The sequence below is a fragment of the Miniopterus natalensis genome, chromosome 5 (genome assembly GCF_054644295.1).
Source record: "Miniopterus natalensis isolate mMinNat1 chromosome 5, mMinNat1.hap1, whole genome shotgun sequence".
NCBI lineage: Eukaryota > Metazoa > Chordata > Mammalia > Chiroptera > Miniopteridae > Miniopterus > Miniopterus natalensis.
The window spans coordinates 5,503,157-5,524,661 of NC_142085.1; the positions used below are offsets into that span (position 1 = coordinate 5,503,157).

The following is a 21,505-nucleotide window of genomic DNA, read 5'->3' on the forward strand; positions in this document are numbered from 1 at the left end:
TCCAGGTAAGCCCCCAGAGGCTCCAGGGTCGTTACTGTCTGGTCACACTAATAAGTGACCTTTTTTTGCCCAACACTTCATAAGCATAGTCGGGCACTCCGTGGATCATAGCCCAGCAGACAGTGGCAGTATGAATATTAGGCCAAGACATACAACCTTGATGGGACTATTTAGAGTATGGTCCCTTTAGGTGTTACATCTGGTCAAAGTTGGGAAACTATGATTTCACAAACAGTATTTGACTTAAGCAGGTGGTTGGGATATAGGGCTTCTGAGGCCACTTCAAGGCTTTCTGGGAACTGTAGTTGCCTTTGGTTAAGAACTATTACAATAGGGCTTTCTGGGAATTGTAGTTTTCCCTGTACCCTATATCCAAACCTAGTGATTTTTAGCTTTCTTGATGACACGAACCCTTTCCCCAGACCAAAAATGCTCAAACATAGGCTCCTGCTTACAATTTCGGTGGGCACGATGATCACACCTATAGCCCATCCCTGGCCCTGATACCAAACTCCTCAAAAAGAGGAGCAGGTCAGGATCACCCACCACTGCCACTCATGGAACACTTGTGCTTGAGGTACCTGCCAGGTGTTGAGGTTTCAGAACTGGGAGCGTCCCCGGCCAGAGGAGCTCACATGTCACATTACTCTTCTGCCAAGCCTTCTTCAGGCATGGGACCTGCATGAGTTGTGACCTCTGGGTACTGAGCAAACAAGAGGCTGTCTAGGGTGGGACAGTCATTTACAAGCAGTTGCCAGACAGTATAAAGAAAAAAAAAAGTTTTTGTTTTTTTTTTTATTTTGTGGAAAACAAAAGCGAAAAAACTAAAACCCCAAACTCCAGAAAAAATCCTAAAAAATACGTGGTTTGTTTTTTTTTAAAAAATACTGTATAAGTCTCTACTCCTCTCCCTCCCCTAAACAGCTCTTCTTGTGTCCTTTCATCTAAGTGCCCTACCCCCACCCCCGCTATTCCCTGTTCTTGCTATTGTACCCCACTTCCCGATATCTACCCAGGGTGCTCACCCCCATTTTCTCTTACCTGTCACCTTGTTCTCCCTAGAATTTTGGTGAGCCTTGTACCCACAGTCCCATCGCCCAGCATGCAAGACCTGTCCCCCCTTCCTTTTCTGGGGTTCAATAACCCTTCCCCCTACCAACCCCTCTCCCAAGGATCTATTCTAAGCAGGAGCATGTAAGGAATTCCTGCCAAATACCCTCCCAATTCCCACCCACCCACCCCTACCTCAAGAAATGTCAGACCTCTCCCTGGGCAGGTTTAGCCAGAAATAAAACATTTTCCAGTCCCTTTGCCTGCTCATTCTATAGGACCCTCTCCGCATATCCATGCACCTCTAGGAGAAGGCAGTCTTTCTTCGGGACCCCGCATTCCCTTGGCCTTCTCAGAGACCGGCCCTCTCCCTCCCATTCTTTTTCCTGAAGAGGCAGGATCTTCCGTCCAAGGAATCTTGGCCCCTCTCCCCGGGTGTGTGTGTCTGCTCAGGCTCCCCACCATGCCTGCCTGCCCCTGACCGCTGACCCCCACCTCTGCTGGGCAGGGGGTCCCTTCCCGCCCAGCCCGGGGACGCAGTCCTGCGGGGCCGGCGCTAGCGGATGAGCACGTTGATCTCGGCCACGCTGGCCTCCAGCACGTTCTCGGCGGTGGTCTTGCCGTGCTGCTCCTTGAGGTGCCGCCGAATGGCGGGCTTGTGAGCAAAGCGCACGTCGCAGTAGGAGCAGCGGTAGGGCCTGGCTCCCGAGTGCAGGTTGAGGTGGTCGTGCAGCGTGGACTTCTGCGTGAAGCACTTGCCGCAGATGCCGCAGGAGTGCGACTTGACGCCGCGGTGCACGTTCATGTGGCGGTTGAGGTTGCTGCTGTGGTTGAACTGCTTGCCGCAGCGCGGGCACATGAAGATGAAGTGCTGCGCCCGCATGTGGAAGACCAGCTTCTCCACGCCCTGGAACACCTCCGGGCACTTGGTGCACTTGATGCTCTTCAGGGAGTTGCCACTGGAGAAGGCCCCCGGCAGGGGCACCCGGCTGCCCCCCGACCCCAGGCTGCCCCCCGCCCCCCGGGCAGCCATGGCCACCGCGGCTGCCTCCACCAGGCCGGAGGCGGCGCCCACGCCCGCGCGGCCCCCGGGGATCAGCAGCAGGCCCTCCCCTTCCGCGTCCTCCGACAGGCTGTAGCAAGCTTTCACCACGCCCTGCGGCGGCGCCGCGGCGCTGGGGGGCACGCTGCTGGGGGCCAGCTCCCCCAGGTGGCCGCCCGCCGAGCCGCCGAGGCCCAGCGCCCCCCCCAGGCCCGCGGGAGGCTTGAGCCGGTGCGCCACCTCCAGGGCCGACTCCACCTTGACGATGCAGATGTCGGACACGTCCTCGTCCTCGTCCTCGTCCTCGTCCTCCGCCTTCAGCTCCAGGTCCTCGTCCAGCGGGAACTCCAGCTTCACGGGCCGAAGGAGCGGAGGGGGGAGCGGGGGCGGGGGCGGGGGCTTGGGAGCGGGCTTCGGGGTCCTGGCGGGAGGGAGGAGGGACTTGGTGGCGCCGACACTGCTCACGAGGCCCGCGTCGCTGACCCCATCCTCTTTGAGGCCTATTTTGGGCTCGATAAACTGGCTGAGGGCATTCCGGCACTTCTCCACCACGTGCTCCATCTGCAGGTAGGAGGCCGCCGTCAGGTAGTTCACGATGTCCCTGACGGCGAATTCCAGGGCGCCCGTGTAGCAGGAGAGCAGCAGGTCGGCCACTATGCGCGCGCTGTGCATCAGGGAGACCTGCAGCTCAGAGCTGGGGTTCAGCAGGAACTGGTCCCGCAGGAAAGGGGAGCAGGCGGCCAGGATGACCTTGTGACCTCGGAACTTGAGGCTGTCGGCCACAATAGTCACATCGCAGAACCGCTCCTCTGCGCGGAGCTGGTTCATGTTCCGCAGAGTGGCAGCCTCGTGGCCGGGCAGCTGGAAGCGCAGAACTTCCACCCCAGAGGCCATTGTGGCGGGAGGGTGGGCAACCCTAGTTGGGAAGGAAACCAGTCAGAGACAAAGGTCTCTGGCTCTCCTTAAGACAAGGCTCTAGGCCCCTCGCCCCCATTCTTGCCCGGTCCCCCAGCATCACACCTCCCAGTTTTCAGGCCTCGTCCTCAGTTTCCCCAGCCCCAGGGGCGGCGCTGTCCCTCCAAGGGGAGGGGGGCGTGGTTCCCGGGGGCGGGGCAGCGGCGTCCATACCCCCGGCCCAACCACCCTCCAGGATGGGGCGAGCCGCGCGCCCACGTTAACAGGAGTAGAGGCCTGAGGCTCTGGGCTCCCGGGTGCCCGGGTTGCAGGATCTTCTCACCCCGCCCCTTTTACTCGCAGCCTCTTTCCTCCGCCCCCCCCTTTGCACGTTTGCACGCGCCTTTCACGTCCTCCCCCCACCGCCTGCACGCATGGTGCACGCCCCCCCCCACGCTCAGAGCTTCGTGGCACGCCCCCCAGCCCCACGACCCTGAGTGCACGCGCCTCTCACCTGGCCCTGGTCCGCGTGCTGTTTTTTTGACCCCCTACGTCCCCCACCCCCCCCGGGGCCGCCGGCGCCCCCACACTCGGGCAGGGCCTGGGCAGCGCGCAGGCGCGGGGGTGCACGGGGCGCGCGCGCGGGGCTGGCTCCGCGTGGGCGTCAGGGGGGAGGGGCGGGGGCGGCTCGTGCCGTGTGTTCCAGGCTCCGCGCGCGGCGGCCGCGGCGAGAACTCTGGGAGGAGGAAGAGGGGAGGGAATTAAAGGAGCAGGAGTTCCCCGCGTCCCGACCCCCCTTTCTTCACCAGCGCCCCCACACGGTTAAAGGCCCGGAGGGCCTGGCCTCCCCTTTGGCCGGTATTATTTGTCCGCCAGAGCGGAAATACGTTCCACACCCCCTTCGTTCCCGCTCCCCCGCCTCTGCGCCTCCGGGCTCCGCGGCCGGTCTGCGCGTGCGTGCCAAGTGCCGCGCGGAGGCCGCCCGGCCCGCCCGCCCCCGGCGCCCGCCGCCGCTCCCGGGGCCCCGCCCGCCGCGCCCCCGCGCCCCCGCGCCCGGGGCTGAGCTCCGAGGAGGCGGCGCAGGCACCTGCTCCCGGGGGCGCCCTCGGCCCGGCGCGCGGCGGGCCGGTCCCGCAGCCGCGGCCCCTCCCAGGGCCCCGGGCCCAGGCTGCCCCGCGGCTCGCAGCTCTTGGTTCCTGTTGCCCGCGCGTTCATCCCGTGTTGGGTATTTCACGGTTCCCGCAGCCACACTTTGTTTTCCCAGCTCTTCTGCAGATAGTAACCGCCCCAGCCCTCCAGGCCAGGCAGTGCAGTGCCCTCAGCTTTCCCCGTCTCATCTGTAAAGTCCCACCGACCCCCCTTCTCTCCATTCTCAGAATTGACCCCAACTTCTTGCCAAGGCAGACGCCCTCCACCCTTCCACTTGAGCTGTCGAAGCCCTTGCCCACCCACTTCACACCTACTGCACAAGTAGCCCTGGTATTACTACTTCTAATTATGTGATTATTTATGTCAGTAGGATTCTACTACTTTTAATCTTCCCAACTACAAGCGTCCCTCCACCAAATTGACAAGGCCAGAGCTCCACCACCCTAAACGAAACCTCCCTCAACTCCCCACCTCCGCCTTCGCTGTCACTCCCAAGCTAAGCTGCAGCCTCCACAGCTTCAGTACCAGCATTTATGAGCACCTTGAAGAATGCCCCTCCTCAACCTCTCATGCCCACATTCCCCACCCACCCACCAAGTCCAGGTGAGGAAGCCCCTGTTTCCTCCCAATTGGATTTACTACATATTCCAGGATACTACAGCGTCTTCCATATACATCAATTGTGATGAAACTGCTTTGTTATATAATGCATTCACAATCTGGTTTCCCCAAGTAAACATCTCGATTGCAGGAATTGTGTCGTGGGTTATGTTTTGCAAATAAAAGTCATGCAATAAATGCTTGACTGTTGAAGTCATTCCCATTCAGCCCAGCCAGCATCCACCCATAAAAAGTTTGTTCCTGACTTAAACTGAACTCCTGAACTCAAGGGATGCTGCAGTGTTTAGGTGGTGCCTTGATTCTGTGCCTTTCCCTTTATATATATTTAAATATATCTTTATTGATTTCAGAGACAGGAAGGGAGAGGGAGAGAGAGAGAAAAACCATAAATGATGAGAGTGTCATTGATCAGCTGCCTCCTGCATGCCCCTGACTGGGGATTGAGCCTGCAACCCCCCCCCCCGTCCCCCCCTTTCTTTTTCTCATTGTCAAACTTCTCAAAAGAATAATTTGGTCCTGGCTGGTGTGGCTCAGTTGGTTGGACATCGTCTGGTGCACCAAAAGGTTGACAGTTTGATTCCTGGCCAGAGCACATGCCTGGGTTGTGGGCTCCATTCCCAGTAGGGGGCATGCAAGAAGCAGTGATCGATGTTTCATTAACATATTGATATTTCTCTCCTCCCCCCCTTCCTCTCTTTCTAAAAATCAATAAAAAATTCTTAAAAAAGAATAGTTCATAGTCCAGTGAGAGCAGAAATATGAAAAGCTGTCAAGGTAAGAATTTAAATTTGTAAGGTTTTGTATCCTGTCCCCTTCTTGCTGTTCCTTTTTCCTGGGAGTGTGAATGGGACAGGAGGACCAAATCTCAGCTTAGAATTTAAGACAGGGGGTCCTGCCCAGCCGGCGTGGCTCAGGGGTTGAGCATCGACCTGTGATCCAGGAGATCACCGTTGGAGTCCCTGGTCAGGGCACATGCCTGCATTTGGGCTCGATCCCTATAGGGGGCATACAGGACGGGGTGTGATGTTTCTATCTCTCTCTTTCCCTCTTCCTTCCTCTCTCTGAAATCAATAAAGACATTAAAAAAAGAAAAAGAAAAGACGAGGTGGTCCTTGGTGGCAGGTGGAGTTGAGAGTCTTCAAGTGCCCAGTCCACCTAGTTACAGGTTTATATGGAAACAATAGTGCACGAGTCTGTCTTTTCCTGTATAGGCTGGTGGGGAGATGTTGTAGGGCTGTTTTCTCACACTCCCCATGTAGGGATATCCAGATTCTTGGCCCTTGGTCACCAACTTCTGCCAGTGTGAGATGAGGAGCCCTCCCAGCCTAGGCTGGACGTACCAAATACCCTAATATGGTGTCAAATTCACAGATAAATTCAGGATTCCTAGTGTGCTTGAGAAATAAAACCTGACCAGGGTTGTAAGGAATGAGTAGGAGACAGAAGCATTGCCAGTGTCTATACCTTTTCACTGTCTCTACATGCACCCTCTCTCCTAAAATATCTGTTGTGACTATATACACTTAGAAGAAGGTATAAAGTTAGCATATAGCTAAAGACAAATGAAACAGGACACCTGGGTCCCTGACCATAGCTTAAGAAAGAGCTTCTCAGGACCTTAGACATCTTGTGTGCTCCAGGCCGACTGCATCCCTCTCCCTCTGCACAGAGACCTCTACCCTGAGTATCCTGCTTATCTCATGGTTTCACTATCTCTGCGTGTTGTAGGCATTCCTAAACAGCGTACCTTTTAGCTTTGCCTGTTTGATCTTCACATGGATGGAACCATACTCTGTGTGTATTTCTGGGGCTGGCTTTTAAACTCAACATTATGATTTTGTTGACTTACATAGCTGAAATTCATTCATTTACTTTCTATTGCATGCTCACACCACAATTTATGAATTGCTTGTCTTGTTGATGGACATTTGATTTGTTTACCAGGTGGTTGCCACCACAATACTGCTGTGAGCTCTCTTTTACTCTTCTCTGGGCACGATGGGAAGCTTCTCCAGGCAGCGGTCTTCAGACTGGGCACGTGCATCCCTGTAGTGCGAGAGGACTGTCCAAGGGGTAGGTGGACCTGGATAGATGGAACAGCTTTCAGATCTGACGCTTCCATATGATGTTGGGAGACTGGTGGGCCTGAGAGGGCCCCCAAGAAGGAGGAGCAGAGGCCCCTTCCTCCTCCTGTTGCCAGACCCTCCCTGACCCAAGACACAGGCCCAAGGGGGAGTTCAGGAGGGTCAAAATGCCAGGGCACCAAAGGGACAGTTCCAAAATCTGTGCTGGTTCTGAGAAAGTAAGTGACCTAGTGACATCTTTCTGCAAGTCAGGTGCTTTCTCTTTCTTTCCCTTCAACAAAATTGAAGGAGGAGTCATTGAGTGTCAGCTGATTTATTGATTTATCTACACTTTTTGTTATTGAAGTAAAACTCACGTAACATAAAATGAACCATTTTGAAGTGAACAAGTCAACGGCATTTAGCACATTCACAATGTTGTGCAACCACTGCCTCTATCTAGTTCCAAAACATTTCATCTCCCCAAAAGAAAACCCGGTGCGCATTAAGCAGTTGCTCCCCATTCTCCTCCTACCCTCCAGCCCCTGGCAACTACTGATATGTGTTCTGTTTCTGTGGATTTACCTATTCTGTATATTTTGTATAAATGGAATCATATAATATGTGGCATAATGTCTTTGAGGTTCATCCATATTGTAATATGTGTCAGTACTCCATTCCTTTTTATGGCTGAATAATATTCCATTATATGGATATATCACAATTTGCTTATTCATTTATCTGTTGATGGACATTTGTGTGGTTTTCATCTTTTGGCTATTGTGAATAATGTTACTATGACCATGTGTGCATATGTATTTCTTTGAGTACCTGTTTTCAGTTCTTTCGGCTATGTACCTAGGAGTTGAATTTCTGGGTTATATGAAAATTGAAGAACCACCAAGCTTTTCCACAGTGGCTGAGCCATTTTACATTCCCATCAGCGCACTGTACAAGGGTCCCAGTTTCTCCACATCTTAGTAACACTTGTTATTTTCTTCTTTTTTTTAATCCTTACCTGAGGATATTTTATCCATTGCTTGTCAGAGAGAGTGGAGGGGAGAGAGAGATAGAAACATCAATGATGAGAGAGTCATTGATTGAGCCTGCAACCCGGGAATGTGCCCTGACTGGGAATCGAATCCTGATCAACTGGATCCCAGGTCGATGCTCAACTGCTGATTCTCACCCGGCCGGGCTCCATTGATTTTTAGAGAGAGTGGAAGGGAGGGGGTAGGGGGAGAGAGAGAGAGAAGAGAGAGAAAGAGAGAAAGATCGATGTGAAAGGGACACATTGATTGGTTGCTCTCACTCCTGCCCTGACTGGGGCCAGGATTAAACCTGCAACCCAGGTACTTGCCCTTGACTAGAAATCAAATCTGAGACACTCTGGTGAGCAAGCCAATGCTCTAACCACTGAATCATGCCAGCCAGGGCTCTTTTTACTTTCTTGATAAAATGCCCTTTGATGCACAAAAGTTTTAAATTTTGATAAAGTCTAATTTATCTTTTCTTTTGTTGCCCATGTTTTTGGTGTCATATCTAAGAACCCATTCCCAAACCCAAAGTCATGAAGATTTACTCTCATACTTTCTTCTAAGAGTTTTATGGCTTAAGCCCTTATATTTAGATTGTTGACCTGTTTTGAGTTAATTTTTGTATATAATGTGAGGTACGGGTTCAACTTCATTATTTTGCATGTGGACATCCAGTTTTCTCAGTATCATTTGTTGAAGAGACCAGCTGATTAATTTAAAATATATATATATTCTTATTGATTTCAGAGAGAGGAAGGGAGAGGGAGAGAGAGATAAAAACATCAATGTTGAGAGAGAGTCATTGATTGGCTGCCTCCTGTGTGCTCCCTGCTGGGGATCGAGCCTGAAATCCAGGCATGTGCCCTAACTGGGAATCGAACCACAGTCTCCTGTATCCTAGGTCGATACTCAATCGCTGAACCACGCTGGCTGGGCCAGCTGCTTAATTTTTGCTGGTAGTTCACTGTGTTGGTATATAAGTTCTTGTGATTTCAAAGAACTTAGTGACATTGCTATGACAAAATTTTTTTCATTTCCACCTACTTATTTATGGAAACAAAATTTTTGTTCTATGGCCCAGCCGGGTGTGGCTCAGCGGTTGAGCGTCGACCTAGGATCCAGGCGATCGGGGTTCGAATCCTGGTCAGGGCACATGCCTGGGTTGTGGGCTCGGTCAATGACTCTCTCATCATTGATGTTTCTGTCTCTCTCTCTCTCCCTCTCCTTTCCTCTCTCTGAAGTCAATAAAGATATATTTAAAAAAAAAAAAATTTTGTTATATGAAAAATAGAAATAGAGTTCATGCTGAATCTTGTCTGATTCTAGCAATAAGTAATGTTCATTTATAAATACATGAACTAATTGAAAATAAAGTGTCCTAACCATCTTATTTAGAATTGCGCTCCCAATACAATTTTACTTTTTTATGCCTAATCATTATTTAGCAAAATTTATGTTATTCTGATAAACTAATTATTAATGATAATCATAATTACTTATTCCAGGAGAAAAGAGTTTAACACTTGGAGCTTTAAGGCCACAAGAAATTTTAAAATTCCATTTTAATTTATATACATATTTTTGTTGCAGAAAATAGAAGACTTTCTTTTCTAAAAAATACTTTAAAAAAAATTTTTTTTTAGATAGAGGAAAGGAGAGGGAGAGAGAAACACCGATGTAAGAATGGGACGTCAGTTGGTGGCCTCCTGCATGTCCCCTACTGGCGATTGAGCTTGAAACCCAGGCATGTGCCCTCCTGGCCTGGAACCGAACTAGTCTAGTAACCTTTTGGTGTACAGGAGGACGCCCGGCCAACTGAGGCATGCTAGGCAGGGCATAGAAGACATTCAAGCATAAAATATATGAGGATAATGTTTTGGGAGGTAGAAATATAAATATGACTTCAGAAGAAATGGAACAATGTGAAATTTCTAACTGTTGAAGAGTGTGATTGTGTACTTTTTAGTGAGTCATAGAGGCTATGGTTAAAAGTGAAATAACACTTTTTTAAAAGGTCAGTGTTTACAACACACTGGAAATTGCAGCCTTTTGTAACTACTTAAGCATTTGAGGAAAGATAGCAGCGTAAAAGCGTGTGAGGGGGTACATAGTTTGCAAAATTCTTTGGACATGAGCAAAAAAGTTTGAAGATTGTTTCTCCAACTTTAGTCACTGTGCACATGAGTCATCTGGAGATTTGTTCCAATGCAGGTTCTGAGTCAGTGGGACATCGTGGGGCCTGAAATTCCATTTCCACAAGCTGCCGGCCTGTGGGCCACACCTTGAGTAGCAAGCGTCAGTTTATTCCTAAGAGTGGCATTGCCGGTGCTCCACAGTGCATCTGCGCGTGCGCCACGGCCCTGACTGGTGCTCGAGTATTTTCTGAAGCAGTTGTACAGATTTACACTCCCACCGTCAGTGAGGCTGCTGCTGCCTGCAAACGTCACTGAAGGCTTTCTGGTCACAAATCCTCATCTCACCTGAGCTTTCTGCAGCCTGTGGCCCACTGGGCCATGCTTGTTGGACACACTGCTTTTCCCTGGCTTCTGTGACACCCCTTTCTTCTGGATCCCTTCCTTCTACAACCTCGGTTTCTTCTCTAACCCTTCACTCTCTTCCTTTGTGCGCCTTTTTTTTTTTAAATTTTTATTTTTAAAAATATATCTTTATTGATTTCAGAGAGAGGAAAGGAGAGGGAGAGAGAGAGAGAGAAACATCAATGATGACAGAGTCACTGATTGGCTAGCCCGCAACCCGGCTATGTGCCCTGACCGGGAATCGAACCCCGATCGCCTGGATCCCAGGTCGACGTTCAACCGCTGAGCCACGCCCGGCCGGGCTGTGCGCCTTTTAACTGTTGGTGTCCTTGGCCTTCTTGGCCTTTATCCCGTCTCCCTGGGTGATATCCTGTGCTTCCTCTGAAGAGGCTGGTTACCGTTGGTGACTGACAGTTAATTTTATGTGTCAGCTGGGTGGGCTGTGGTGCTCAGTTGTCTAGTCATACACTAGTCTGGATGCTTCTGTGAAGGTACTTTGTAGATGTGATTAACATCTATACTCAGTTGACTTTAAGTAAAGGATTTACTCTTAATAATGTGGGTGGACCTCACCCAGGCAGTTGAAGGCCTTAAGGTTTCCTAGAGAAAGAATTCTGCCTCAAGACTGTAGCATAGCCCTGGCTGGTTTGGCTCAGTGGTTAGAGCATTGGCCGGAAGACTGAAGGGTCCTGGGTTCGATGCTGGCCAAGGGCACATGCCTCGGTTGCAGACTCATCCCTGGCCCCAACCGGGGCACATGTGGGAGGCAGCCAGTCAATGTGTCTCTCTCACATCGATGTTCCTCCCTCTCTCTCTCTCTCTCTCTCTCTCTTCTTTCCACTCTCTCTGAAAAGCAATGGAAAAAATTTCCTCAGGTGAGGATTGAAAAACAACAACACTGTAACATAGACATCCTGCCTCAGTTTACAGCCTACCAGTCTGCTCTACAAATTCACACTCAAGACTACAACATTGGCTCTTCCCTGAGCTTCCAGCCTGCTGGCTTGCCCTATGGGTTTTGAACTCGCCAGCCCTTACAACTGCGTGAGTCAATTCCTTAAAATGAATCTGGCATACTTTGGAGACATTGCACCTTCAGTTCCAGACTGCGATGAAGCGAATGTGGCAATAAAGTGAGTCACGTGAATGTTTTGGTTTCCCAGTGGTATAAAAGTTATGTTTATATTATACTGTAGTCTATCAAGTGTGCAATAGCATTATGTCTAAGAAACAATATATGTAATTGAATTAAAATACTTTATTGTTAAAATTTGCTGATTGTCATCTGAACCTTCAGGGAGCCGTAATCTTTTTGCTGAAGAAGAGTCTTGTCTTCACGTGATGAAAATGCTGTATCTGTGAAGCTCAGTAACTGTATATCTTTTCTATTTTATTAATTTTTTTAATCCTCACCCAAGGATACTTCTTCCATTGCTTTTCAGAGAGAGTAGAAGGGGGAGAGAGAGAGAAATGTCAATGTGAGAGAGACACATCGACTGGTTTCCTCTTGCGGGGCCAGGGATCCAGCCCGTAGCGAGGCGCATGCCCCTGGTCAGGATCAAACCCAGGACATTCGGTCGGAGGGCCGATGCTCTGGTCACTGAGCCAAACCAGCTGGAGTCTGACTGTTTATCTTATTGGTTCTGCTTCTCTGGAGAACCTTGACTGACACAGACTCCCACATTTCTGTTTCCCACCAGAACTGCCTGTTTCCAAGCTAGAATAGCCATCTCCTCCTGATGTTTTAAAGGTATTTAAAACACAGTGTGTCCTGGACAGAACCTGTTCTCTTTCTTCTCAAACCTGTTTCTCCTCTTGTCAAAGGTGAAAAACTTGAAATTTTCCCCTTCATTCCTCATATATATTTAGCCACCAAATCCTTTACCCATCCACTTAATAAATATATGAGCCCAGCCAGTGTGGCTCAGTTGGTTGAGCACCGACCCATATACCAAAAGGTCCTGGTTACTTTCTGGTCAGGGCACGTGCCCAGGTCGTGGGCTTAATCCCCAGTAGGGGGTGTGCAGGAGGCAGCAGATCCATGTGATGTTTCTCTCCCTCTCTAAAATCAATAAAAACATTTAAAAATAAATAAATATATGAGTTCCTAGAATGCATCAACACTGAGCTAGTGCTGGTGGTAAAAGGAAAGTGTAACACAGTTCCTGAGGGTGTGGAGAGATTGAAACCCTTGTGCACTGTTGGTGGGAATAAAAATGGTGCAGTCACTATGGAAAACAGCATGGAGTTTCCTCAAAAAAAAAAAAAAAAGAATTACCATATGATCCAGCAGATCCACTTCTGGGTATATATCCAAAATAATTGAAAGCTGGGTCTCAAAGAAATATTTGCATGCCCATGTTCACAGCAGCATTATTCACAGTAGCTGAAATGGGGAAACAATGCAAATGTCCATTGATGGGTAAATGATAAACAAAATGTGGACACACACACAGTGGAATATTATTCAGCCTAAAAAAGGAAGGAAATTCCAACACATACTACAACATGGATGAACCTTGAGGATATTATATGGTAAGGGAAATAAGCCAGCCACAAAAGGACAAATGGTGTATGATCCCACTTATATATGAAATATTTAAAGTAGAAAATAGAATGGTGGTTGCCTCCTGGGGCCCCCCAAGGGGAGGGAGCATGAGGAGGAGGTGTCTAATGGGTACAGAGCTTCATTTTTTAAGGTGAAAGAGTTCTGGAGATGGACAGTGGCGATAATTGCACACATCATGAATGTATTTAGTACCACTGAGCTGTACACTTAAATGGTTAAGATGGGCCCAGCCCGCATGCCTCAGAGGTTGAGCATCGACGTAGGATCCAGGAGATTGAGGTTTGATTCCTGGTCAGGGCACATGCCCGGGTTGCAGGCTCGATCCCTCAGTAGGGGGCCTGCAGGAGGCAGCAGATCAATGACTTTCTCATCATTGATGTTTCTCTCTCTCTCTCCCTCCCCCTTCCTCTCTCTGAAATCAGTAAAGACATATTTTTAAAAAATGGTTAAGATGGTAAATTCTATATTCTTTGTATTTTAGCACAGTAAAAATAAAAGAAATGATAAATTCATTTAATAGTAAACAATTTTAATACAGACAACTGTCCTGTCAAATATAACTCTTGCCAAAGAAACCTATTTCTTTAGAAGCTGAAAATCAGTATCTATTTGGTGGACACATTTTGCTTCTCTTGTTCAAGTTCATTTTCCGGGAAGCTAAAACCTCTCATATATTTTATTTACTGCCTTCTCTAAACTGAAAAATAAAATGTTAACTAGTAAAAAAAAAAAAAAAAAAAAGACATTTCCTACCCTCAAGAAGACTATAGTTAAACGGGCAATCACAGGGTAAGTGCTGGTATGAGACATGCCTGGGAGTTAGGAAAGCCCAGGGGAGGGCGCAGTGGGGCCCCTGCGGCCGACTCAATACTTGTCCTGGCTACTCCTTCCCCACTTCTCTGCTTGCTTTTAGCTCCTGGTATCTTACCAGGACTATAAATGTCCCCTAACTGGTTTACCTGCCCCTCCAATTCACCTTTCACTCTGATTTCAGAATAGTATTTAAAAAAAATCTTTGTTGTTGAAAGTATTGCAGATGTCCCCCCTCCACCCTGCCCCCCAACCCCCAGGCCTTCACTACGCTATTGTCTGTGTCCATGGGTTATGAATATATGCATATAAGTTCTTTGGTTCATCTCTCCCCACCCGCCTTCCCTCTGAGATTCCTCAGTCTGTTCCATTCTTTTGCGTCTCTGGATCTATTCTGTTCATCAGTTTATTTTGTTCACTAGCAGAATAGTTTTTATTGAAATGCAAATGAAATCATATCACTTCCTTATCTAAAGAGTCACGTGCTCCTGAATAGGCCACACTCTCCTCTGCGGCTCCTCTCACTGTGGCTTCCCCTTTCCTCTCCCACCTTCAGACTTCCAGAACTGCTAGCAGTGCTGGTAGGTAGTGCTCCGGGGTCCCAGGCTCCAAGCCCCGGCTCCACGGATCTCTTTGCCTGGACTGCCCTCTCTCTTCCTTGTCAGGTGGTTGAACACTCATCTCTTTTTTTTTTTTTAAATATATCTTTATTGATTTCAGAGAGAAGAAAGGAGAGAGAGAAAAAGGGATAGAAACATCAATGATGAGAGTCATTGATTGGCTGCCTCTTGCAGGCCCCCTACTGGGGATCGAGCCTGCAACCCGGGCATGTGCCCTGACTGGGAATCGAACCCCAAAAGCCTGGATCTTAGGTCGATGCTCCACCGCTGAGCCACGCCCGGCCGGGCTGAACACTCATCTCTTAAGGCTTATCTCCAGTTCCTCCGTGAGGCTTTCTCTGAACCTCTGGAGAGACTGGCTGCTCCTCTTTGTGGCCCTGGGAACTTTGTGTGCACCCTGCCTCAGCCTGCGTCGGTCGGATGGCTGGGGAATGCTGCGGTCACAGAACCCTGCGATCTCAGTAGCTTAACCCAGCAGTGTCATTTCTCACTAGTGCTACCTGTTGGGTCAGTGGGCATGGTGTTGGGGGGCTCTGATGATCATAGTCACTCAGGGACCCAGGTTAAAGGAGGCCCCATCAGAAGAGGTGCTGCCGTGTCTTGTTGCTCTGACCAATCAGCAGTTCTGCTGGAAGCAGCAACCCACAGGGCAGGGCCGGTGCTCACACGCCACTGGTGAAAGAAAGCCCTTTTGGTGCTCTCCTGACCTTCAGGAGGGCTGAGACTTCAATTCTACCGCATGCCTGGAAGGCAGGAAATGGGACAATTGGTGAAGAGCCTCAGTGCCCACCACAGCTTGGTGCTGTGCTGACGGCTGACCTCTCTCTCCCACTGGGGGATCCCAAACGTGTCACAGGCTCCCTGTCCCTGAGCAGTTTGTGCTCCACAGATGGAGAGAGACCAGTAAATGGGTGGATTATAATTGTGTGTGTTGATGTTCCAGTCCGGGCTCCGCTGGGGGCCTAGTGGGGAGGCCGTGAAAGGAGACCAGTGGGTTATGGGAGAGGGGTATCAGGGGGAGACTCTTAACTTGTCCCTGAAAGCGGAGCCTGAGACACGGCACAAGCGATTAATTTAGGTGATTCTAGAAAGCAGAGCTGAGGCAATAGGCAGTGTGATATCTGAGGAGGAAAAGCCAACTTGAGAGATAGCAATGGTGCCACTGTGTGCAGTGGGATATTAGATTCCACCAGAACCTTCCGAAGAGAGAAACAGAGCGTCTCCAGAAACTGCCCACCTGATGGACAGGGTCAGGAGCATCTACCCACCGATTTCCACTCTGATTGCTCAGGTTGACTCGGCATCAGTTCTCCCGGCTTTCCCACTGTGCCTGCGCACTGGGCGCCGAGGCCCTGGAGAGGGCCCAGGTAGGATGAGTTAGCGCGAGGTGAGTCTGAGAGCGCCCAGAGCCGCCGCCTGGGCCACAGCCGAGGGCCGAGGGAGGCGGAGGGCGGTTGCTGCAGGGCCTAACGCTCGTTGAATGACCGCCGCCTGCCAGTCGCTGCTGGGTGCTTCTCGCAGTACCTTTTCTCCTTGAGCACAGCAACTCTGAGAAGCAGCTTTTGTGGCAGTTTACAACAAGGTAGCATGTCGTCCCGGGAAGGATAACAGGGGGCTTGGACGGGGTAGCTTTACCTTTTTTATGTGGTCATATTTCAAAAGGCCTGATTCTTGGCTTTTTGAAATGAGAAAATGGGATTTAAAAAATACAGAGCCTAGGAAACAACAAATGGCAGAGGACGCCGGTGCTGCGGGAGGGCCAGGAGGCCTCGGGGGCCTGGAATCGGAGGCCGCGGCGGCTTCCGTGGAGGGTTGGGCAGCGGCCTCTGCGTGGCCGGGCCGGGAGGCAAGGCCGAGGGCAAGAATGATCCCTGTGACCAAGCTGGGCCGCCTGGTCAAGGACATGAAGATCAAGTCCCTGGAGGAGACCTCTCTCTTCTCCTTGCCCATCAAGGAATCTGAGGTCACTGACTTTTTCCTGGGGACATCCCTCCAGGATGAGGTTTTGAAGATTAGACCTGTGCAAAAGCAGGCATGGGCTGGCCAGAGGACCCTGTTCAAGGCATTTGTTGCCACTGGGGACTACAATGGACACTTTGGTCTGGGTGTTAGGGCTCGAAGTAGCCACTGCCATCCGTGGGACCATCCTCCTGGCCAAGCTCTCTGTTGTCTCAGTGCTGCGAGGCTACTGGGGGAATAAGACTGGCAAGCCCCACACTGTCCCTAGCAAGGTGACCGGCCGCTGTGGCTCTGTTCTGACGGCCTCATCCCTGCCCCCAGGGGCATTGGCATCGTATCGGCTCCTGTGCCCAAAGAAGCTGCTGCTGCTGGCCAGTATCGATGACTGCTATACCTCGGCCAGGGGCCGCACTGCCACCCTGGGCAATGTCTCCAAGGCCACCTTCGATGCCATCTCTAAGACCTATAGCTATCTCATCCTAGATCTCTGAAAAGAGACTGTTTGCACCAAGTCTCCCTCTCAGGAATTCACTGACCATCTTGTAAAGAGCCACACCAGAGTTTCTGTGCAAAGGACCCAGGCTCCAGCTGTGGCCATCACGTAATTTCATATCAGAAAAATAAAGTGAATTAAGCCTGTTAAAAAAAATACAAAAAAACCTCCCAAAACCAGATATTACTGGGTTCCAAAGTATTGACTCATGCTGGTAAAACTCACAAAAAAACAACGTGCAGCCTTGGCTGTGGCTCAGCTGCTTGGAGCCTCCTTCCTGACACCAAAAGGTTGCAGGTTCAATTTCCTGTCAGGACACGTATCTAGGCTGCAGGTTCCATCCCTGGTCGGGGCAAGTTCAGGAGGCAACCGATCAATTTTCTCTCTTTCTCCCTCTCCTTCCCTCTCTCTCTCTAATATGAATTAAAAAATGTTTAGAATCAGTAAACATATTCTCAGGTGAGGATTAAAAAAAAAAAGACTCGTCCTAGCCGGTTTGGCTCAGTGGCTAGAGCGTCGGCCTGTGGACTGAAGGGTCCTGGGTCCAGTTCCCGCCAAGGGCACGTAACTCGGTTGCAGGCTCTATCCTTAGGAGTGCAGGAGGCAGCCTCTCGATGTGTCTCTCACATGGATGTTTCTCTCTCTCTTCTCTCCCTTTCACGCTCTCTGAAAAGCAACGGAAAAAATCCTCAGGTGAGGATTAAAAAAAAAAAGACTAATATACAAATATCTCATTTAATAATTTCAGTGGCTGTGTGACTGGCAAGATGATTCAGTACTTATGTTCCCTGAGCTGTATCATTTATTCATTTGATGATTTTGACAGTGAACATTGTGTGCCAAGGTCTTGGTGTCTTGTCTAGCCTTTTTATTTCCTTGTTTAATTTTAACGACTTAATGGTCAAAGGGGGTTGAGGTTTTTTTTTTAACTGTTTATTATAGAAACTTTCAAACATACACAAAATAAGGGGAATAGTGTGTGCAGAACGCCCATGTACAGACCACCCAGCTTCAACAATTCTCAACAGTTGGCTAGCCTCTCTTCATATGGTCTTTCCCTCCTGCTACAGAATTTTTAAACAAATGCCTGACAATCAGTTAATCTGTAAATACTGCTGTTTGCGTACCTAATATAAAAAGAATTTTAAAACAATATCACAATACCATGATCACACCTAACAAAATTAACCACAATCCATAATATATATCATGTGCTCCATGGTCTGTGCTCAAATTGTCTTGACTATTCCAGAAATGTCCTTTTACTGTGGTTGGTTAGACTCAGGATCCAAGAAGGGCCATGTGCTGCATTTGGTCTATATGACTCTTAATTCTTTCAGTCTATAACTATTCCTCTTCCATTTTTTTTTTTAAGTTGACACCATGTAGCCTTCAAACCAGCATTTTTTTTTTCTTTAATCCTCACTCGAGGATATTTTTTCCATTGCTTTTCAGAACCTTTTGTTAAAGGTTCAGAGAGAATGGAAGGGAGAGGGAGAGGGAGAGAAACTTCGATGTGAGAGAGACACATCAATTGGTTGCCTCCCGAACGTGCTCCTACTGGGGCTGGGGATCAAACCTGCAACTGAGATATGTGCCCTTGACCGTAATTGAACCAAGACCCTTCGGTCCCCGGGCCAACACTCTAACCACTGAGCCAAACCAGCTAGGGCTCCTCTTCCATCTTTTCATGACAATCATTTATAGAAGAAACCAGATCCTTTGTTTTGTATTCCGAATATTTTAAAAATGGAAATAAAATTCTAATTAAGAAAACAATGAAACATTTTATATATTTATAGTTCAAAGGAGGCATTTTATTTGGGAAAAGGTGAAAAGCAGAAGAGGAATATTTATTTTTTTATTTTTTTATTTTTTATTTATTTTATTTTATTTTATTTATTTTTTATTTATTTTATTTTATTTTATTTTATTATTTTATTTTATTTTATTTTTATCAATACAGAAGTTTATTTAACAAAAGTTTAGTGTGAAAATGGACGGGACTGGATTTTTATATTGTGTTAAAACAGGTACTGCATGGAGAGGGGGCGTGTGGAAGCAGTTCATCCCTGGTGAGGACAGCCATTCTTTATACTCGTTCCCGGGCTTCTAACGCGATGATACTGTTTCCTCGTATTACCACCATTCCAATACTGTTCTGTTGCCCACTGGTCGCCCTCTCCGCACATTCATCTGTCACAAGATTCATAAAGGGATCAAATCCCCGCAATATCCCTTGGGCATGCCTGCCACCATTTAATTTCAACGATAACTTCTTGTCCATAAATTTTTTAACTCGGGAGGGTGAGCTTGGCTCCTGGTGTTTAAGCGAGCTCAAAGACACCTCCAAACGGAATCCGTGGACGCTCCTAGGCCCCCGCGGCAGGCCCGGCTTTTTGCGTCTAGAAGAGAAATATTTAAAGAGAAGTGAAAGATTTGAGCTTTTACGTAAAAATTTATAATGAAATTACATTTTAAAATTAAATTGGGGTGTAGGAGGGAAATGACTGGGAAGGGCACAAGACAGGGGATGTTGTGTGCCTTGATCTGGGTGGTGGTTACTTGAATGACAACCTACGTAAAAAGGCAACGAGCTGTGCACATAAGATTTGTGCACTTTATGTGTGTTGTAGCTCAATTAAAAAAAGATAATGCAGGTTGATTGGTCAAAAAAGGCAAGTCGCATGTTACTAAAAATAGATTTGACCATTTCATCAGGCTGTCCAATTTGTTGGTGTATAGTTGCTCATAGTACTCACTCAAAATCCTTTTCATTTCTGTAGAATCAGGGGTCCCCACCTTCATTTCCAATTCCAGTAGTTTGAGTCTCCTCTCTCTCTTTCTCTCTCTCTCCTCCCCCTCTCTCTTAAGTTAGCCCATCTAGCTAAAGATTTGTTAATTTTTTCAAAGAACCAACTTTTGGTTTCATTGATTTTCTCTATTGTTTTCCTAGTCTCTCTTGTGTTTATTTCTGCTCTGATCTTTATTATTTCCTTCCCTCTCCTAACTCTGGGTTTAGTTTGTTCTTATTTTTATAGTTCCTTGACTTGTAAAGTTAGATAGCTGATTTGAGAAATTTCTCGTTTTTCTAATGTGTTTATAGTTACAAATTTTCCTCTTAACACTGCTTTTGGGACATCCAATACGTTTTGATATTTTGTGTTTTCATTTCCATTTGTCTTTAAGTATTTTCTAATTTCCCTTGTGATTTCTTCTTTAATCCATTGATTGATTAAGAGTATGTGTTTGCCCTGGCCAAAGTGGCTCGGGTTGGTTGAGTGTCGCCCCATGCACCGAAGGGTGGCCGGTTTGCTTCCCGAATCTTGGTCAGAACACATACCCAGGTTTCAGATTCTATCCCCAGTTGGGGAACATACAGGAGGCAAACAGAGCTTACCGATTGATGTTTTCTCTCTCTCCCTCTACCTTCCTCTCTCTCTCTTTCCAAAAAAATAAAAATAAACTCATTTTTTTTAAAAAAAGAACTAATTAAAAAAATGTTTAATTTCCATAAATGTATGACTTTTTCAGTTTTACTTTTGTTGATTTCTAACTTTATCTTGTTGTGGTTGGAGAAGACACTTTGTATGATATCTATCTTTTAAAATCTATTGAGAGATCATTTGTGGCTTAACATATGTACACTTGAGAAGAATGTGTATGCTGTTGTTAATGGGTGTAGTGTTCTGCATATAAGTCTGTTTTAGGGCTATTTCACCCTTCAATATTTTGCTGATCTGTTATAAGGAGTGTAAATGTTTATAATTGTTATATCTTCTTGTTAAGACCAATGTTAAAGAGTTTACTTTCTACGTTTTCTTCTAGGAGTTTTATGGTTTTAGGTCTTACATTTAAGTCTTTAATCCATTTGAATTTATTTTTGTAAATGGTGTAAGGAAGTGGTGAAAATTTTCTTGCATGCATCAGTCCAGTTTTCCTAATACCACTTATTGAAGAGACTCTCTTTACCCCACTGTATATTTTTGCCTCCTTTGTCATAGGGTAATTGACCATATAGACGTGGGTTTATTTCTTGGTTCTCTATTCTATTCCATTAATTTATATATTTGTTTGTATGCCAGTACCAAACTGTTTTGATTATTGTAGCTATGTAGTATACTTTGATATCAGGGAGCGTGATAACTCCCATGTTGTTCTTTCTCAAGACTGCTGTAGCTATTTGGGGTCTTTTGTGGTTTCATATACATTTTAGGATTAGTTGTTCCTGTTCTGAGAAGAATGTCATTGGTATTTTAATGGGATTGCATACTGTTTTATGTAGTAAAGATATTTTAACAATATTAACCTTTTCCATCCATGAGCGTGGTATAGCCTCCCATTTATTTGTATCTTCTTCAATTTCTTCAATGTCTTATTATTTTCAGTGTACAGGTCTTTCACCTCTTTGATTAAATTTATTCCTATGTATTTCATGCTCTTTGGTGCAATTGTAAATGGTATTGTTTTCTTAATTTCTCCTTCTGATTGGTTTTTATTGGTGTATAGAAACACAACACATTTTTGTATAAATTGATTCTGTGTCCTGCAACTTTACTGAATTCATTTATTAATTGTAATAGGTTTTTTGGTGGAACTTTTAGGATTTTCTATATATAATATCATGTCATTTGCAAATAATGAGAGTTCTACTTCTTCCT

General features: G+C 47.4%; 1 protein-coding gene and 2 pseudogenes across 2 annotated transcripts; 1 reads left to right on the plus strand and 2 right to left on the minus strand.

Annotated features, from left to right (window-relative positions):
* Positions 1-780: 780 nt before the first annotated feature.
* Positions 781-3,559, minus strand: ZBTB12 (zinc finger and BTB domain containing 12). 2 transcript variants are annotated; one of them, XM_087817308.1, is made up of 2 exons: positions 3,501-3,559; positions 781-3,008 (listed from the first exon to the last, which is right to left on the minus strand). In XM_087817308.1, the coding sequence occupies exon 2, from the start codon at positions 2,984-2,986 to the stop codon at positions 1,607-1,609; it is 1,380 nt and encodes a 459-aa protein (XP_087673434.1). In that variant the 5' UTR covers positions 2,987-3,008; positions 3,501-3,559; the 3' UTR covers positions 781-1,606. The 2 variants fall into 2 exon arrangements, with proteins under 2 accessions (XP_087673434.1, XP_087673435.1); XM_087817309.1 differs by lacking the exon at positions 3,501-3,559 and adding an exon at positions 3,113-3,226.
* A 12,562-nt stretch (positions 3,560-16,121) lies between these two features.
* On the plus strand, positions 16,122-16,956 carry LOC107538946 (small ribosomal subunit protein uS5 pseudogene; annotated as a pseudogene).
* Positions 16,957-18,936: 1,980 nt separating this feature from the next.
* LOC107538981 (small nuclear ribonucleoprotein G pseudogene) lies at positions 18,937-19,169 on the minus strand (annotated as a pseudogene).
* Positions 19,170-21,505: the final 2,336 nt, after the last annotated feature.